Source organism: Dendrobates tinctorius, unplaced genomic scaffold (assembly GCF_039654945.1).
Source record: "Dendrobates tinctorius isolate UK_male_01 unplaced genomic scaffold, ASM3965494v1 ptg000107l, whole genome shotgun sequence".
In the NCBI taxonomy this organism is placed as follows: Eukaryota; Metazoa; Chordata; class Amphibia; order Anura; family Dendrobatidae; genus Dendrobates; species Dendrobates tinctorius.
In genome coordinates, this window is record NW_027361775.1 from 6,300,224 (window position 1) to 6,318,966 (window position 18,743).

Consider the following 18,743-nt stretch of genomic DNA (forward strand, 5'->3'; position numbering starts at 1 on the left):
TGTTGTGGACTGATTTTTCAAATACCGCTCACACAACTGGTAATACTGCATCGATGGAAAGTGACAGGAGACAGCAGTTGTCAACTATGGTAACAAACTACTTTTCCTCCCATATCGATGTTCTCCCACACAGGTCATTCCCCTTTGACTATTGGGCCGCTAAACTGGACACCTGGCCTGAATTGGCCCAATATGCCTTACAGGAGCTCGCTTGCCCAGCTGCAAGTGTGCTATCGGAAAGAGTCTTCAGTGCAGCTGGATCAATCCTGACAGAAAAAAGGACCCGTCTGTCAACCCAAAATGTGGATGATCTAACCTTCATTAAAATGAACCACGCATGGGTTTCCAAGGATTTTGTCCCACCTTCCCCTGATGACACATAGGGTGACAGAAAAATGGCTTGCTTTGGTCCACCTCTTCCTGGTACTTCACCTATTTCGCCTTTTGCATCAGCTGAATGTCCAACATCAACATATGCCACTTTCTAAAACTCCCTAACTGTGCTGCCTCCCCCCCCATGGCCGGGGTCACCACCTACCGCACGACACCGTGCGAGTGCGGTTGCCCTGGACAGGTGGGTAGGCCGACTCTTGGGCACGGGCACTGGCACAGGGTCCCTCATAGTGCAATCAAGTGTCTCTGACGGTGGTGGTGCACACCTGCCGTCAGACACACCGCTGTACTATGAGGGGCCCAGTGCCAGTACCGACGCCCACGAGTGGGCCCCCCTTGCTTGGGCAGGGCCCCAGCATTTGCAATCTTTACCTCTCCCTGCTCCTCCGCTGTGTAATCTGGGCCATCAAATCCATACTGTGCCTGACACCGTCTGAGCCTGCCTCCTGAGACATATATTTTGAATGTGTACGCTATCCATACATGTTATCCAGGGATACGGTACCCTTTCTAACCTTTGTGCAATCACGTGCAATCCATACTGGGCCTAACACCGTCTGAGCCTGCCTCATGCTGTATAGACATATATTTTGAATGTGTACGCTATCCATACATGTTATCCAGGGATACGGTACCCTTTCTAACCTTTGTGCAATCACGTGCAATCCATACTGGGCCTAACACCGTCTGAGCCTGCCTCCTGAGACATATATTTTGAATGTGTACGTTATCCATACATGTTATCCAGGGATACGGTACCCTTTCTAACCTTTGTGCAATCACGTGCAATCCATACTGGGCCTAACACCGTCTGAGCCTGCCTCCTGAGACATATATTTTGAATGTGTACGCTATCCATACATGTTATCCAGGGATACGGTACCCTTTCTAACCTTTGTGCAATCACGTGCAATCCATACTGGGCCTAACACCATCTGAGCCTGCCTCATGCTGTATAGACATATATTTTGAAAGTGTACGCTATCCATACATGTTATCCGGGGATACGGTACCCTTTCTAACCTTTGTGCAATCACGTGCAATCCATACTGGGCATAACACCATCTGAGCCTGCCTCATGCTGTATAGACATATATTTTGAATGTGTACGCTATCCATACATGTTATCCGGGGATACGGTACCCTTTCTAACCTTTGTGCAATCACGTGCAATCCATACTGGGCCTAACACCGTCTGAGCCTGCCTCATGCTGTATAGACATATATTTTGAATGTGTACGCTATCCATACATGTTATCCGGGGATACGGTACCCTTTCTAACCTTTGTGCAATCACGTGCAATCCATACTGGGCCTAACACCGTCTGAGCCTGCCTCCTGAGACATATATTTTGAATGAGTACGCTATCCATACATGTTATCTGGGGATACGGTACCCTTTCTCACCTTTGTGCAATCACGTGTAATCCATACTGGGCGTGAGAACGGCTGGCGAGCTGTTAAGCAAGCTACAGCACCTGTCCTGACAAGTACAGGGATTCCCTAGCGAGGAGACTTATTTGATTGTTTTCAATGTTGGGACAGCAATTTTTGGGGAGCACTATACTCTGGAGAATGATAGATGGGGCCCACCATACACTGGAACATTCCAAAGGTGGACATCAGACACTGGAGCAGCATTTACAGGGCCCATTATACACTAGAGCATTAGAAATGGGGCCCATTATGTTTGGAGCATTATTTGGGCCCATAAGACAGTGGAGCTTCATCCATGGGGACCAACATATACTGTAGCATTATGTGGAGCTCATCATATACTGTTTCAAACATTATATGGGACCAATGATTCTGTATGGAGAAATAGATGGGCCTCGTCATGAGATGTAAAAAGTGAGGTATTTTTCATTGTACTATACCGCTATTTCTCTGCCGTATCGGAGCATGATGAGTTGTGGTATGTGTTAAAGGGGCGCTCTTTCGCCCAGGGCACATGAAAACCTGGAGCCAGCCCTCCCCCCCACAGTTTGTAGCCAAATAACCCCCATTTTTCAGTGCGTAACTTGTATTATGAAGTTAATTAAGGTTGACAAGCTTAAGAAAGAAGAATTGATGCTTTTGGCATTCAAATGGGCACTGTAGGTGTGTTTCCTGTCCTCCTCTCACTGCCGACTTTTATTCCCCATTGACTTACATTGGGTTTCGTGTTTCGGGACGACCCCGACTTTTCCCTATAATCGGACGATCTTGCTCGACCCGACTTTTGGAAAAGTCGGGTTTCACGAAACGAAACGCGACCCTAAAAAACCAAAAGTCGCTCAACTCTAATCAGGAGATCTCATCCCAATGTTGGAGAGGATGTGGAAACCCTGGCAATTTATATTATATCTTTTGGAGCTGTCCAAAACTAAAAATCCTCTGGAAGGAAGTCAAAATCCATATTAATACTTTACATGATAGTGAAATTACTGTAACCCCGCAGATGGTACTTCTCTCTTTAGATCTGGAGAGTATCAATCCTTCAACCAAATATATAATGATTCACATCTTTTTAACTAGAAAAAATTCATTAGCATTTTTTTGGAAAAAATCAGATAACCCTTCCTTCTCAGATATTCTAGACACATTATGTTTCCATAGCTCTACAGAAGAAAGATTTGTTTTTAATAGCAACTCTTTGAATAAATACCACACAAAGTGGGCTCGGTGGAACTCAAAATTTTTGTAGTTACAATAAGCTGCTTACGGTTCCTACAGGAATGCGACTAAGGATAAGCTTTAAGTCTGGATTGGTAGTAGTGTTAGGTTTGTTTTGTCTTTAGTTTAATATTATTAAGGTAAATACAACAGTAAAATGTTTTATGTTTATGAAGTATATTGTATGGCCTGTTTTGCAAAGCATCTATTATAAAAGAGTTCTCTAAGTTTTATATTATTCCCTTTTCCCTTTTGTTCACCCTTCCTTCTCTTATGAAAAATTAATAAAAATTATTTGAAAAACAAATGAAATTTACTAATACCTCTCTCATACGTAGTACATAACGTGACATGTAAAATCCCATGTTAGTTACAAATACAGAAGGTTGTTTGGTCACCAAATATTTCAAACATTTGTCTAATACTCATATATTTGAAGATCAAAAGTTATGGGTATTTTATTTCACTTTTATTTTGTCATACATTTTTGGAAATTTTCATTGTTATTTTTACAATTTTCATTGTTATTTCAAAGGTTAGATACTTATCAAAATGAAGGGTGCTGTATGTGGGAAGTTAATATGTTTCTCATTAGTGGAACAATATCTGACAACCGAATTCAGGTACATGGCAAGGATCATTCAGAAATTTTGTATATAATAAATGTTAATTGGTACAAATTATATACAAAATAAAAAAATGTGGTATGTAATATGGCAATCATTAGCCAAGAATATAGCACAAAATAAAATGCAGGTCAATCTATAGACTTTTATACGCTTACAAGTCAATCAAGCTACGAGGCAATTCATTAAGGCTTTTATACTAAAAAATTGATGTATAAATTCAATACATTTAGCATTTATACATCACCCCACCCTTTTTTTTAAAATGGTAGGACACAATGGATGAATAGCTACAATGCATGATGGAAAGCATGTGCCCCTTATAGAACTTGGTGCAGCTATAAAGGTGAAGAAGTCATTTAAACATAGTCTCTGAAGACTTCTCATATTTTATTGCATTGGCCATCTGTTTTATGTGTCTTATTTCAGGTGATCTGTAGCTTCCTGGTTATTTAGAGGTGACAGAGTTCATTGTAAGTACCAGCCTAGTTTGGAAGGAGTTAAGAGGGCTCAGGGAGCTAATTCCTGGTTGATAGACAGCTAATGAAGATATAAGTCTTATTGAAGAAGGCCACAAGTTTGGAAGTGTGTTCAGTGACAGAAGGTCTTGGGAAAGAATGGCAAGTTTCCATAACCAGTACAACAGCAACTGAGTTCTTAACCCCTTCACTACCAAGGGTGGTTTGCACGTTAACTACCGGGCCAATTTTTACAATTCTGACCACTGTCCCTTTATGAGGTAATAACTCTGAAACGCTTCCATGGATCCCGGTGATTCTGACAATGTTTTCTCGTGACATATTGTACTTCATGTTAGTGGTAAAATTTCATTCATATAACTTGCGTTTATTTGTGAGAAAAATGGAAATTTGGCGAAAATTTTGAAAATTCCGCAATTTTCCAACTTTGAATTTTTATGCCCTTAAATCACAGAGATATGGCACACAAAAAAGTTAATAAGTAACATTTGCCACATGTTTACTTTACATCAGCACAATTTTGGAACCAAAATTTTTATTTGTTAGTAAGATATAAGGGTTAAAAGTTGACCAGCGATCTCTCATTTTTGCAACACCATTTTATTTTTACGGACCACATCACATTTGAAGCCACTTTGAGGGGTCTATATGATAGAAAATACCCAAAAGTGACACCATTCTAAAAACTGCACCCCTTAAGGTGCTTAAAACCACATTCAAGGAGTTTATTAACCCTTCAGGTGCGTCACAGGAATTTTTGGAATATTTAAAAAAAATTAACATTTAACTTTTTTTCACAAAAAAAATTACTTCAGGTTCAATTTTTTTTATTTTACCAAGTGTAACAAGAGAAAATGGACTGCAAAAATTATTGTGCAATTTGTCCTGAGCATGCTGATACCTGATATGTGGGGGGGAACCACTGTTTCGGTGCATGGCAGAGCTCAGAAGGGAAGGAGCGCCGTTTGACTTTTTCAATGCAAAATTGGCTGGAATTCTGATCGGACGCCATGTCGCGTTTGGAGAGCCCCTGATGTACCTAAACAGTGGAAACCCCCCACAAGTGACCCCATTTTTGAAACTAGACCCACTAAGGAACTTATCTAGATATGTGGTGAGAACTTTGAACCCACAAGGGCTTCACAGAAGTTTATAATGTACAGCGGTACAATTAAAAAATCATATTTTTTCCACAAAATGATCTTTTCACCCCCAATTTTTATTTTCCCAAGGGTAACAGGACCTTAAAAGTTATTGTGCAATTTGTCCTGAGTACGCTGATACCCCATATGTGGATGTAAATGACTATTTGGGCACATGGCAGAGCTCGGAAGGCAAGCAGCGCCATTTGACTTTTTTGGCTGGAATTGAGATCGGACACCATGTCGCGTTTGGAAAGCCCCTGATGTACCAAAACGGTGGAAACCCCCCACAAATGACCCCATTTTGGAAACTAGACCCCCCAAGGAACTTATCTAGATGTGTGGTGAGAACTTTGAACCCCCAAGTGCTTCACAGAAGTTTATAACGCTATGGCGTGAAAATAACAAAAAAAAATTTTTCCACAAAAATGATATTTTTGCCCCAAAATTTTTATTTTCCTAAGGGCAACAGGAGAAATAGGACCCCAAAAGTTGTTTTGCAAATTGTCCTGAGTAGGCTGATACCCCATATGAGGGGGTAAAACACTGTTTGGGTGCATGGCAGAGCTTGGAAGGGAAGGAGCACCATTTGACTTGTTCAACGCAGAATTGGCTGGAATTGAGATCAGACGCCATGTTGCGTTTGGAGAGCACCTGATGTGCGCAAATAGTGGAAACCCCCAATTCTAACCCTAACCCTAGCCCAAACCCTAACCCTAGCCCTAACTCTAGCCCTAGCCCTAACCCTAATGGGAAAATGGAAATAAATACATTTTTTTAATTTTATTATTTTTCCCTAACTAAGGGGGTGATAACGGGGGGTTTTATTTACTATTTATGGCGGTTTTTATGTTTGGCAGCTGTCGCACGCTAAAAGATGCTTTTTATTGTAAAAATAGTTTTTGCATCACCACATATTGAGAGCTATAATTTTTCCATATTTTGATCCACCGAGTCATGTGAGGTCTTATTTTTTGTGGGACGAGTTGACGCTTTTATTGGAATCATGTTCGGGCATGTGACATTTTTTGATCACTTTTTATTTCGTTTTTTGGGAAGCAGAATGAACAAAAACCAGCGTTTCATGAATTTCTTTTGGGTGGTGCATTTACGCCGTTCCGGGTGCGGTAAAATTTATAAGGCGGTTTTATTCTTCGGGTCAGTACAGTTACAGCGATACCTCACTTAGGTCGTTTTTTTATGTTTTGGCGCTTTTATGCAATGAAAACAATTTTATATAAAAAATAATTATTTTTGCATCACTTTATTCTGCGAGCTATAACTTTTTTATTTTTTCGCTGATGATGCTGTATGGCAGCTCGTTTTTTGCGGGACAAGATGACATTTTCAGCGGTACCATGGATATTTATATGCGTCTTTTTGATCGCGCGTTATTGCACTTTTTGTTCGACGGTATGATAATAAATCATTATTTTTTGCTTGGTTTTTTATTTTTATTTTTTAAGGGGTTCGCTTAAGGGGTTAACTATTGGGACAGTTTTATAGGGCGGGTCGTTACGGACGCGGCGATACCAAATATGTGTACTTTTATTGTTTTGGTTTTTTTTATTTCCAAAAAATGAATTTATTGGGGAATATTTTTTTTTTTTTTAATTTATTTAGCGATTTTTTTTTAAATTATTTTTACACTTTTTTTTATTTTTTTTTTACTTTATTACAATGTCCCAGGGGGGACATAACTGTCCTGTGACAGATCGCTGATCTGTCACATCACAGATCACTGTGACAGATCAGCGATCTGTCACAGGCACTGCACAGGCTTCCTCATGCCTGCGCTTTGCAGGCACTGAGGAAGCCAGCTTCCTGCAGGAAAGGAGCCCCCGGCAGCAGCGCTGCACATTGTGCTGCCGTGGGGGGCTCAGGGAAGCACGGAGGGAGCCCCCTCCCTGCCGATGCTTCCCTTTAACCCCCAGTACACCGTGATCGTGTTTGATCGCGGTGTGCAAGGGGTTAACGTGTCGGGGGCGGTCCGTGACCGCCCCTGACACATTGTGCCGGGTGTCAGCTATGATCATTAGCTGACACTCAGCCGCGATCAGCGGCGCTCACCACGTGGGCGCCGCTGATCGCGATGACGTAATATTCCGTCCATGGTAATTAGGTCCATGGTCACATGGACGGAATATTACGTCAATTGTAGGTAAGGGGTTAAACGGCCGGAGTTCAGAGATTGGAGAAGTAGCCAGAAGGTTCCTTTCACCATCAGTGAGTACCAGCCACAGCAATAAAGAGATGAGAGAGGCAGAATTCCCCTAGACAACTAGGAGTGTGCTACAGAAAGGTAGCATGCAAACCAGTTCCGGAGGTCTAGAGAAGTCCTATTCCAACTATGAAGGACCACAAGGTGCTCATTACAGTGGAGGATGAAGGAAGTAAGAACACAGCTAGAAAGCTTGAGAAATACTTTATCGCTCTTGAGAGAAAAAAAATCAAAACAACAGAATTACATTTACGAGGTCACCACAATGTTGCAGTAAAATGAAATAACAGTTAATCAAAACATTGTATCTGCACCAAAAAAATAAAAATTTCAGTTCGGAGCGCAAAAAATAACCACTCACCCAGCCACAGATCCCAAAAAATAGAGATGCCACAGACCTCGTAAAATGGCACCAATTTTTTTTTCATACATTTGGATTTTTTTTTCACCATCTAAAAAAAACATAACCTCTACATGCTTGGTATCTGTAAACTCGTAATGGCCTAGAAAATCATAATGGCAGTTCTGTTTTAGCATTTAGTAAACATAGTAAAAAATAACACCCAAAAAAACAATTATGGAATTGCACTTTTTTTTGAATTTCATAGCACTTTGGTTTTTTTTTGTTTTCCAGTACATGATATGACAAAACCAATGATTTCATTTAAAAGTGCAACTCATCCCGCAAAAAAACAAGCACTCAGCTGGCCACATTGCCTGAAAAAAAAAAAGTTATGGCTTTGGGAAGACAGGGAACAAAAAACAGAAATGCAAAAGTGAAAAACCCTCAGGTCATGAAGGGATTAATACTTCTGAGCGCCAATGCAAAATTTGTAAAAGGGCCTCCACCTTACTATATTTGAATTATAACACTTGGGTCTCTTTAGTGGAGATTTTGGGCCCTTATTAAGATTGTAAATTGTTTAAACCATACACAAAGCAGTACTTACCAAAGATTCCATCTCTTGGAACTTAATGTGTTCTTTATAGGGATTGGATGTGTCCTGTAATAAAGAAAAGAGTCAATGAATTCATTTACACATCTAATATCTGTCAAGTTTGAATATATTCATTATTTGTATCACAAAACGAATTACTACACTCATGTAACATATTGTTGGGCAATAAAAATAGAGTTATAGATCAACCTCTAAGCCTTTCAACCTTCAAGATTATTTAACATTTTCTTTTATATGGCTAATGATTTTATTGCAAAAGATTTGATAGTTCTGCACAAAAGTAATTTGACCTTCTTGAAAAGTGTGAGAACTAATTGGATGCACAGCTCAGGCAATAATATAGTCACATGTGGCCTTTATAATATTCCCTTAACTCAGCCACAATTCCCACTCCTTGAACGAAATTATTAATAGCTGGAGAATGTGAACATGTATAATGCACGGAATTTGGTATTTAACAACGTTGCTAACAAATCCATACCTGACATTGCCTGGAACAATCTGCGAGGAATTTGCACTGATCATTTCACACTCGCTATAAATATTTCATGCTTTCTGGAGGTCACAATAGTGTTTTCTGCTGAGATTTATCATGTTGTAAGTGTCAGTACTCAGAGACAAGAATACCAAGCGTCCAGCAAGCCTAAATCTGTCTTCTGCTTTCATACCACTATAGCAATCTTACAGCAGAATTATTTTTTGGATGCATTAGTCTTGAGTATTTACTTCCTAATAAATTTTACATGCTTGTGGATTTACTCCTTATTTTTGCATACTGTAAAGCAAAATTTTGTTTTCTTTTTTCAAAACAAATGATTATTCGGCAACCTTCAGGCAACAATCAGCAGACACGCTCTAGAAATGTTAAATAGTAGCACTGCTCGGTATTCATTATGGAAAACAGTTTCCAAGGACATTTATTAAATGAATATCCATTGTTTGCATTAATTTGATTAAAAAAAAAAGTTAACGGAAATATAGGCCAGTTTGTTGGTAACAATATTTCCATGGTTTTGACTTACTGATTCTAGCTTACAGGATAAATGTAAATATCAAATCAAATGAAATCTTGGAATTATATGGGTTAATATTTTCTGACATTTCCTTTGGAACAAAAATGACCTTGGTAGCTGTACCTAAGATGAGACTTCCATTATAGCTTTGAACCCATTATGATTGGAAGCACATCTTCAGAAACTTGATTTATGCAGCAGAATGGTTATATGTACATTATATATATATATATATATATATATATATATATTCGGCTAATTTCTGAAGTGCAAGTTACTGAAATATATAATATATGAATCATAATGGAGTTGTACTTAGGCTTTACTTCACCCATGACACCTCTTTCTGTTCTTCAAGCAAATAATGTTTATATATTCACGTCCCTTACATATCCACAATGAAATGAATACTCATTCTAAGATTGTGGGCGAAGGCAGGCTAATTGTTCCTCTATGGCCTTGGTGACTAATTATGTATCCAAAACCAAAGAACCATGGTTTTCATGCTTTCATATATTTTTAATTATTATTTTCACTATTTTCTTGCCAAGTTCAATGAAATAAATAGAGGCTGTATTTGTATCGCTGGCTCATAAAATCGGAGGTTGCAACACCCACCATGCAAATTATAGTAAACCTGGCTGCTGATTCATGCTGTCCCACCTACAGGCTGCATGAATAAGACATTGGTCATTCCAGCTGTGTATGTTTTACGTTGAAATGCTTTTAAAGAATACATCTGTTGAAAAGTTGCCCATTGACTAGGCCTCTTGGATGACTATGCTTTTCAGATGACTACTCCCTAGATCGCAGACTGACAGGTCTCTTCCTACACACACACATATACAGAGAGACCTCACAGTCATGGGGAGCCAAGTGGGTAGAAGCTACCTGAAACCTGCCTTGGACTAGTCACATTTTCCGTGGGCTTTTCAAAGTATGTTTCAAACTTACAATTATGCAGCCAATGAAGAGACGCATGAATCAGCTAACAGGTTCCCTTTAAAATGTACCAATTGTTTTCATTATCTTCTCATAATGAGTTGTTATGTTTACATTCAGAATACCAGTATTTCTAGTTACAAAATGATTTGTATTCTGCATTTTTCATGAGATTTCCTCTTGCATACTTCCTGTCTAAATTCCAAATGTCTCCAGGCTAAAGGGTGGAGGCTGTCTGCTATGACATCTCCTGTACACACAGAGAAATATCATTGAGATTTCAATCTGTGCATGCGCCACCTCCGGTGGCCAGTATCCTGAAGCTCATCACTGGGAACTCAATGGGCAGAACTGTGACTCCGTTCCTGCTTGCTGACATTTTCTTGAAGCCCAAGGCCCACAGCCTTGCACAGCTGACGCCTTGCACAACTGAGACACCCCCTACTCTCAGCCCAGGCCCATAGCATCGCCCCAGTACTGCCACCACCAGCTTCAAGCAGCAGCTGCCACCTAGTAAGCTAGTAGAAATTTGGATTATAAGACGGACCACCATTTTATTAAAAAACATTTTTTCCTATTTTTTCTTCCAAATTTGGGGTGCGTCTTATGGTCCGGTGCATGTTATAGTCTGCAAAATATAGTACATAAGCCAAATTTATTAATTTTTTACACCATTTATTGCACTATTTTTTAATATATGAGCTGAAACTTAACAATGATGAAAAAAGGTGCTTGGTTGACATATTGGCATGAAATTTTACATATTTATAATTGTATTTCTAAATAAAAATAAAAAAGTTGTATATTCTAGGTACGAGACAAATATATTTATGTGTCAATTATTGTTACTATGCATATGCAAAAAACGTAAATTAGCATGGCATATTTGACATATTGGTCTGCATTTCTCTAACATTGGGAAGTATAACAATTAACGCTATTGAAAATTCTCAGTTGAGGGGGCATGAATGACAATTGACACATTGGGCTTAGACTCTTATCCAACTTAGGGAAATTCATAATCTTGCTTTTAAACAATGGAATATAGTTGCCAAAACTAATGCAAGGGAAAAGTTAAGGAGAGGCCCATAGAAGGCAATCACAGTCCAACAATAATTGTGTGTCCAAGGCCCTTTTCAAAATGATTGCTGCTATCTATAGGAAACCACTCCACTTTGGTCTTGCAATTGTTATGTTACATTGGCTTACTAATGCATTTCAGTACTGTACATGCTTATTTAATAGAAATACATATTTTCAAGACACATTAGTTTTGCCTCCTTTTTATAAAGATTTTACACATATACTTTCTCTATGGTCCTATGTGCCCATCCTGTTTTCTGAATGTTTTTCTTGTTTATATTATTCTCGTTTTTAATTTTATTATTTTTTGCTTATATATTTCTGTTATTTATGTCCCTTTACAGTGATCATGGATTTTTGATGTGTACCTTGACCTTCGCTTCATAAATCAGATTTATTTTCCTTCCTTTTACTGGCATCTGAATCAGCACTCTGTTGTATCACAATTGCGAAATATCCAAGATAATATATAGGGTGTATTGCATTATTATGTATTTATTCTGAGACATGTATCACATGATAACATATGGAATGCTACCGGTTTTATTTATTTATTATGTTCCTACTTACATCAGCATTTGTATGTGGGAATGCCTCCTGATTGGGGTTGTCTCGCTATTGTGTTATTTCTATCTCGGTGAGTTATCTGGCCGAGCACATGCGGTTTGTTACTCACCAGATCCTGTGAGCGGCTGGGCATCTTCAGGTCTGAGGTGCATGCCTGGGGATTGCATTCCCTGCTCGTGCGCTTTGACATATGATGCCCTGTGCTGCTGTCACAGGACCTACTGTGTTCATTGCGCATGCACCGCAATGCCATGATGACTGGTCAATTTTGACCATGTGTCACATTACTATGGGTACTTGAAAGTCCTTGAGTAACATTGATACCATCCCCTTGAGAAAGCAGCATTTGTGCCAGCGAAACGTGGGTCGGGGTGCCGACATCTGGCCCTGGGTTAACCATTGCTTTGTTCTACAGCCTCGGTAATCTTTTCCCTTGGCATTAGTATGTATTTTGGTCTGTGACTTGCTTTACCTGTTTACTTGGGATGGTTTTTTCTGAGGCTGTGATCTAACTGTGATTTCACATTGGTACTAGACTGATCTGATTTTTTTGTAATGGCTGACTTTCTTATTCGCACTGTCTTGGAGTCTGTGTTATTTCATTGTATAATTCTTTTATTTGTCTTGTGATACTGAATACAATTTATTTTGAATGTTACTATATTTTCACCTGGTACTCTGTTTTCCTCCTGGTTTTTCATTCTTCTTTTTAGTTTTCTGACATTCCTGTTGCTCTTGCAGAGAAGAGAGGTTGCTGGTTTTCCTTCCAAATTAATATATGGCCTCTGATCAAGCTGCCAAGCTCCTAGGGAAGAGGTCTTGTGGTACTGAGGAGCTGCCTTACGTTGTTTTGCTATTTGATGTGGTATACATTCAATATTATTTGCAATAGTTGATTCAGCATTATTTTCCTTTAGTATTCCAGTTTTCATGTTATTTCAATGCACAAATTTATACTAACATTAGCATAATTTCTAGACAATAAGGATATTGTCAAACACAAACCTATTTATGTAGGTGATATTCCACATAGCTCCTGGGATCATATCACAGATCATTTAATTTTTAAATTATGTCAACATTTCCTGCGATTTTTTTTACATCTGAATGATCAAGTCAAAATAACATTTCCGGCGGAATGTATTCCAAAATATTGCTTTTATCAAAATAAAACCATCTTCTGTCAAAATGGAAAGTCACCACTCAAGCAGAACTACAATAGATTTCAAGTTGATTGATGCATACTTTAAGATATGAAACCAATCACTTTCCAATCTAAATAACTCACAAGAGGCATTAAATCAACTCTCTAAGATAGGAAAAAGAAATCTGTGTTTTGAAGGGAATATTTCCAGCAATTGTTTTATAGCTGACTAGTCACTATGATCTAAGTTACAAAACAAAGGCAGTAACAATTCAGAAAGATACAATGGAACAGAGTTCAGATGAAACACATTGTGCTTGTGTGTCACTGTCACTCGGAAAAAGTAGTAAAGTAAAGCACCACTCCAGCATTATTTCTTATTTCAACACTGAAGTTGTGCTACTAATCTAAGTTCCATGACCCTAGTATTATGCTTACCATCCACAGTCTTCAGCTCTTCAGGCGCTGCTCTGGTTCCGCGCCGCCTTCATATGAACGCAACATCTGACTGGCAGGAAGTCAGAGTTAACGGTCACAAGCTCTCAATATAAATCTATGAGGCCTCGTTCTGGCTCTCATACACTGTTACTAAGTTGTTACATCCAGACTGCTCCAGCAAATACTGAAGCGATCCGGCATCTCACAAACTGCAGAAGACCGAACGGAGTGGCGCCGATAACAGATGAAGATGGTGGCTGGTAAGTGTAAGACTGGGTGAAGGAGACTTAGATTAGTAGCACCAATACAGCACTGCAATTAAAAAAACCTTAGTGCTGCTTTAACACCTTAGGACAAATCATTGATTAGGAAAATAATAACTAAATAATCATGCTACTTTTGCAGATGATCAATTGAATGTAACCACTAGTTAAAGACAAATCCATTGTCCCTCTTTTTTGATCTTCTCAGTGGTTCTTATCACATATTGATGTCATTCTGTTATGACCACACCAGGCCATACATTTTTTTTTTCTTTGGTGCAAGCTATAAGGATCCATTGACTGGACTAAGCAGGTGCAGGTGAGATCTCTTAGTAGCTCTGCCACTCTTTTCATCTATGGGTCTTACTCTGTGGACACTGGCTGGACTATAGCAACATTGCCTATCTCTTTCACAGGTGGTTTTTGCTTTTCTTTCAATTGTCTTCTCTTATGTCACAGTAACCTGGTTTCCAAGTGTGGCGTTTGGACATCCCTCACACACTCTATCCGTCTTGAACAGACATTTAAGCATCCCTAGCTTGGGTTTTGCGAAGTGGTTTTGGATTTTCATGAGACCTCAGTAAGTAATTCACACCCTAAGTTATCAACAAAGCAAGTGAAATTAATTTTCACAAATGAGTTTATGATGAGTTTGCTTGAAATTGTGAACTTAGTAATTAAGCCAAATTGTTGATTTTATTGTCCTTATTTTGATTCTATATGTTGCATTCTTTATTTACATATGTATTTGCAAAGAGTGTAGATTAAACACGTAAAATGATGGTATTATACTTAGTACATGGACGAGGCCTACCACGTCATCTCGCTATAAAGATGTAGATTTTTTAGATTTGGTTGGAGACAGAGGTGGATTGTGGACAACATAATACTTGTAATTTTATGATTTCCTCTTTTTCACAACTACTAAACAATTGCCTGCAAATTGTTATTAGAATTCTCCCATAGTTTTGAAGATTATACTTAAAATCCAATTAGGCTAGCCTTTCTACTCGCACTTTGCTTTACTCATTCTCATACAGCATGGGCATGTTTTTAAACTTTCACTTTTGCCTGTTAAAAACAAAAATACCTACTCTGTCCACATCAAAGGAAATCTGTCAGTAGGATCAAACATCCCAAGCCGTCTATATGGGCAGGTAGGTCATAGGATCCTGAATAAGCTGATGACATGATATCTACTATCCGATGTCTTCTTCCATAGAAATTCCATTTTAGTCTTAAATATATAAGAACTATGGACTATGGCTGGGACATTGATCAGCATGAGAATCTGCCTCCAGAGCTTATTTTAATGAAAGAGGGAGCTACCAGGCACTGAAAACAAAAGTTCACATACTTTTCACACCAAGGGTATGTGCACACCTAAGTATTTTTTCGCATTTTTTTTGCGTTTTTACCAAATATAACGCTTAAAAAATGCTTAAAAGAAGCATCCCATTCATTTTAATGAATTCCGCACTTTTTGTGCATATTGATACGTTTTTTTCTGCAAAAAAAACGCAGCATGCTCATTAATTTTGTGGAAAATTCTGCATTTATAGCTATTTTCTATGAGTCTGGGGATGCTCCAGAAAAAAACGCATAAAAAACGTGCGTTTTTTGTGCAAAAACCGTTCAGAAAAAAACGCGCGTTTTCTGGGAAGGAGTCTGGTTTTCAGTCAGGAATTTTCTGCATACGTGTGCACATAGCCTAAGACTTTTGATATTGTATAATTTCTTCATTTAAAAATGGCAAAATTCTCAAGGTTACACAAACCTTCAAGCACCTAAAAACAAGTCCACGTTAGATTCTACAGAAAAGCATACAAGTGACTATATTTATCAGACTATTGTATAACACACACCTAACTGTAGGAAACACCTCAGGTTTACAGAAAACAAGGAAACATATTTCCTGCTAATCACAACTTTTTTGAAGAAATTGAAAGGGTTAATGTCACTAACTTTGCATGGCAGGCTGATGGGGCCCTTGGTCACAGCCATGGACCTCATTTGCCAAAAACGTGCCCGAAATTATTAGTTGAAGAACTCTAAAGAGGAGCAAAAGCGCAGACAATATGACAGTACCGTTTGAAAAGAACGTCACTGAGGCGGTGATTGCGCTCACCTGCAGGTGTTGTATGAAGGCACAACACCGATTTAAGTGTAAATAGCCACTGTTGCTGCCCCTTGGATGGAGGAGATACCTTCTAGATGTGCATTTACTAGACTGGAGAGAATTATGTTGGGCTGCGCTGCAGGAAATGAGGAGCCTTAGGTTCCCGTCACACACAGCGATCTCACTAGCGAGATCGCTGATTTTGCGACACATCAGCGATCTCGCCAGCGAGATTGCTGTGTGTGATAGGGATCAGCGACCGGTCCCCCTGCCGGTTATTGCTGATCGTGTTCGAGCGGCCAGGGCTGTTTTTTGATCGCTGGTCTCCCGCTGCCCAGCACGCATCGCTGCGTGTGGCAGCGAGAGACCAGCGATCAGCGACGCTGGACACTGGTTTCTAATGTAAACGTCGGTATGCCGGTTTCCAAGGTAGACAGCGGGTATCCAGGAGCCGCGGCTCCTGGATACCCGACGATTACATTAGAAACCAGCGTCCAGCGTCGCTGGTCTTGATCGTTGGGGCTGTCTATGTGTCAGCTCACCAGCAATCAGCCTAACGATGTCCCAGCGATCCCATCATGTCGGATCGTTGGTGGGATCGCTGGGACATCGTTTAGTGTAACGGGGGCTTTAGAGTTTCAGATAAGGTTTTTATTAGTAACAACATCATTTGGAGCCGGACCAGCGCTTTGTTCAAGGTCAAAAAAACAAATGACACTGATATGATATTGCACAATTTATGGATGGTATATATTATGATTTAACAAGGGGGGCAAGAAATATTCAGATATATTTAGCTTCATATGTTCAATCACATGAAAATGTAATGCATTAATTTTGCATAAATAGGCTAATGTGGCTCCTAGTTACAGCCATGGGAATAATTTTTCATGAAACGTACCAGAAATTATCTGGAAAATTGTCTGTAATAAAATGGTTTAAATGCATTTTGAATAAATAAAGTTGAAAGTATTTAATGTGAACCCAGATGCTGGCTTCCTAACACATAATCATCTTATATCTTCTGTTACTTCCCTTAGCATAGAAACATTTCTGGAATGATTAATCACACTACTTCACATATGCAACAGTGCGTGTTCTAATAAACACTCAGCTAAGCCCTCCGCATCACATCACCCTTCACTATAAATCGATATTACCTAGATAGTGACTGGGTAATAGGTTCACACCACATTATTTCAGTTCCACTTGAAAACTTAAGACACTAGTCCTCCTTCCAAAATTAGCAATATGTGCCTATTTTGACACCCGTATATAAACTGCAAGCTCTGCATAGCTTTCACTTAGGAGACTTGCAATTTGCTGTATCATTTCACTTTACTTGTTTTCATTACTATTAGTCATTTGCCATGTTTGTTACTTTCAAACTATAAGGTATCATTCAATATGTAAATATAAGTGCAAATTAATTTTACAATTATGATTATTACTATAATTAATATTAATTCTGCAGGCAGCGCTGGGGAAAGAATAGATGTTGAAAGTAGAAGTTCTGGACAGAGCAGGCTCTGTCCAGCCATTTAGATTAAGGTGGCTGAGACCTGTAGTGCCACCCAGTCTGACAGTATGAAGGTGTGTCTTGTCCAGCTAGAGTTATCAGCTTCAGTCAATTGGAGAGCCCCACACCCTACTTGAGCTTTGTCAGATGCAGCCTTGGGCTTCTTGGGGTCCAGGTCTGTCTGTTTACCTCCTTGTTGTTATCATTGTTCCTTGCTTTGACATCAGATTGTTTTCTGACTATTCTTAAGGGTTCTAATTTTGTACTTTTTCTTCCCTCTTGGTTTTGACCTCTCCTGCCAGCCTGCACTACCAAACATCAGCTTATACCATGGCCCCAGCCCAGGGGCGCCTATTTAAGTCCAGATCCCTGTAGTGACATCTGACGTCCATAGGCATACGGGCCCAGGGCACATGGATGAGATAGTACTTCATCACGATCAGTCACGCTCACGGGGGAGCGCAGTTGATCGCGGCAGGGTGTCAAATCAGCTCTATATAACTAAGTGCCAGGAGCAGTCACGGACCACACCTGGCACTTTAACCCCTGGAACACTGCGATCAAACATGATCGCAGCATTCAATGGAGCAGGCAAAGAGGCTATCAGTTGTGACAGCCCCTCTGCCTTTGGATTGGAGACCCCACAGGAAGTCTCACAAGTCAGTGCCCAGAAGCTACAGCGGTGACATCTTCTATAGCATGCTATAGAAGCGATCAGGCTGCATAAAATCAGTGTCCCACAGTGAGACAGGGTGTAAAAGTAAGAATTAAATAAAAAAAAGTAAAATAATTGTAAAAATATTTTAAAAAATAATAAAAAAATAAATATTTACTCCATCAATAAATACATATTTGAATAAAAAAATCTAAACAATAAATGTACACATATTTAGTATCGCCACATCCATAAGGACCTGTCCTATAAAACTGTCCCACTAGTTAGCCCCTTTAGTGAGCACTAGTAAAAAAAAAAACAAGGCAAAAAACAATGCTTTATCATCATACCGCCAAACAAAAAGTGGGATAACATGCAATCAAAAAGACAGATATAAATAAATGTGGTACCGCTGAAAATGGCATCTTGGTCCGCAAAAAGCAAGCTGCTATACAGCTCCATCACCGGAAAAATAAAAAAGTTATAGTTCATAGAATAAAGGGATGCAAAATAATTAATTTTTCT

The 18,743-nt window shown here is 39.3% G+C and overlaps 1 protein-coding gene across 1 annotated transcript in view; it reads right to left on the minus strand.

The window, feature by feature from the left end:
- The window catches only part of MLIP (muscular LMNA interacting protein), a 422,570-nt gene that overhangs the window by 339,936 nt on the left and 63,891 nt on the right, over nt 1-18,743 (minus strand). Inside the window, exon 2 of the mRNA XM_073589143.1 lies at nt 8,467-8,520. Coding sequence (XP_073445244.1) covers nt 8,467-8,520 — 54 coding nt within the window. The remainder of the gene's footprint in view (nt 1-8,466; nt 8,521-18,743) is intronic.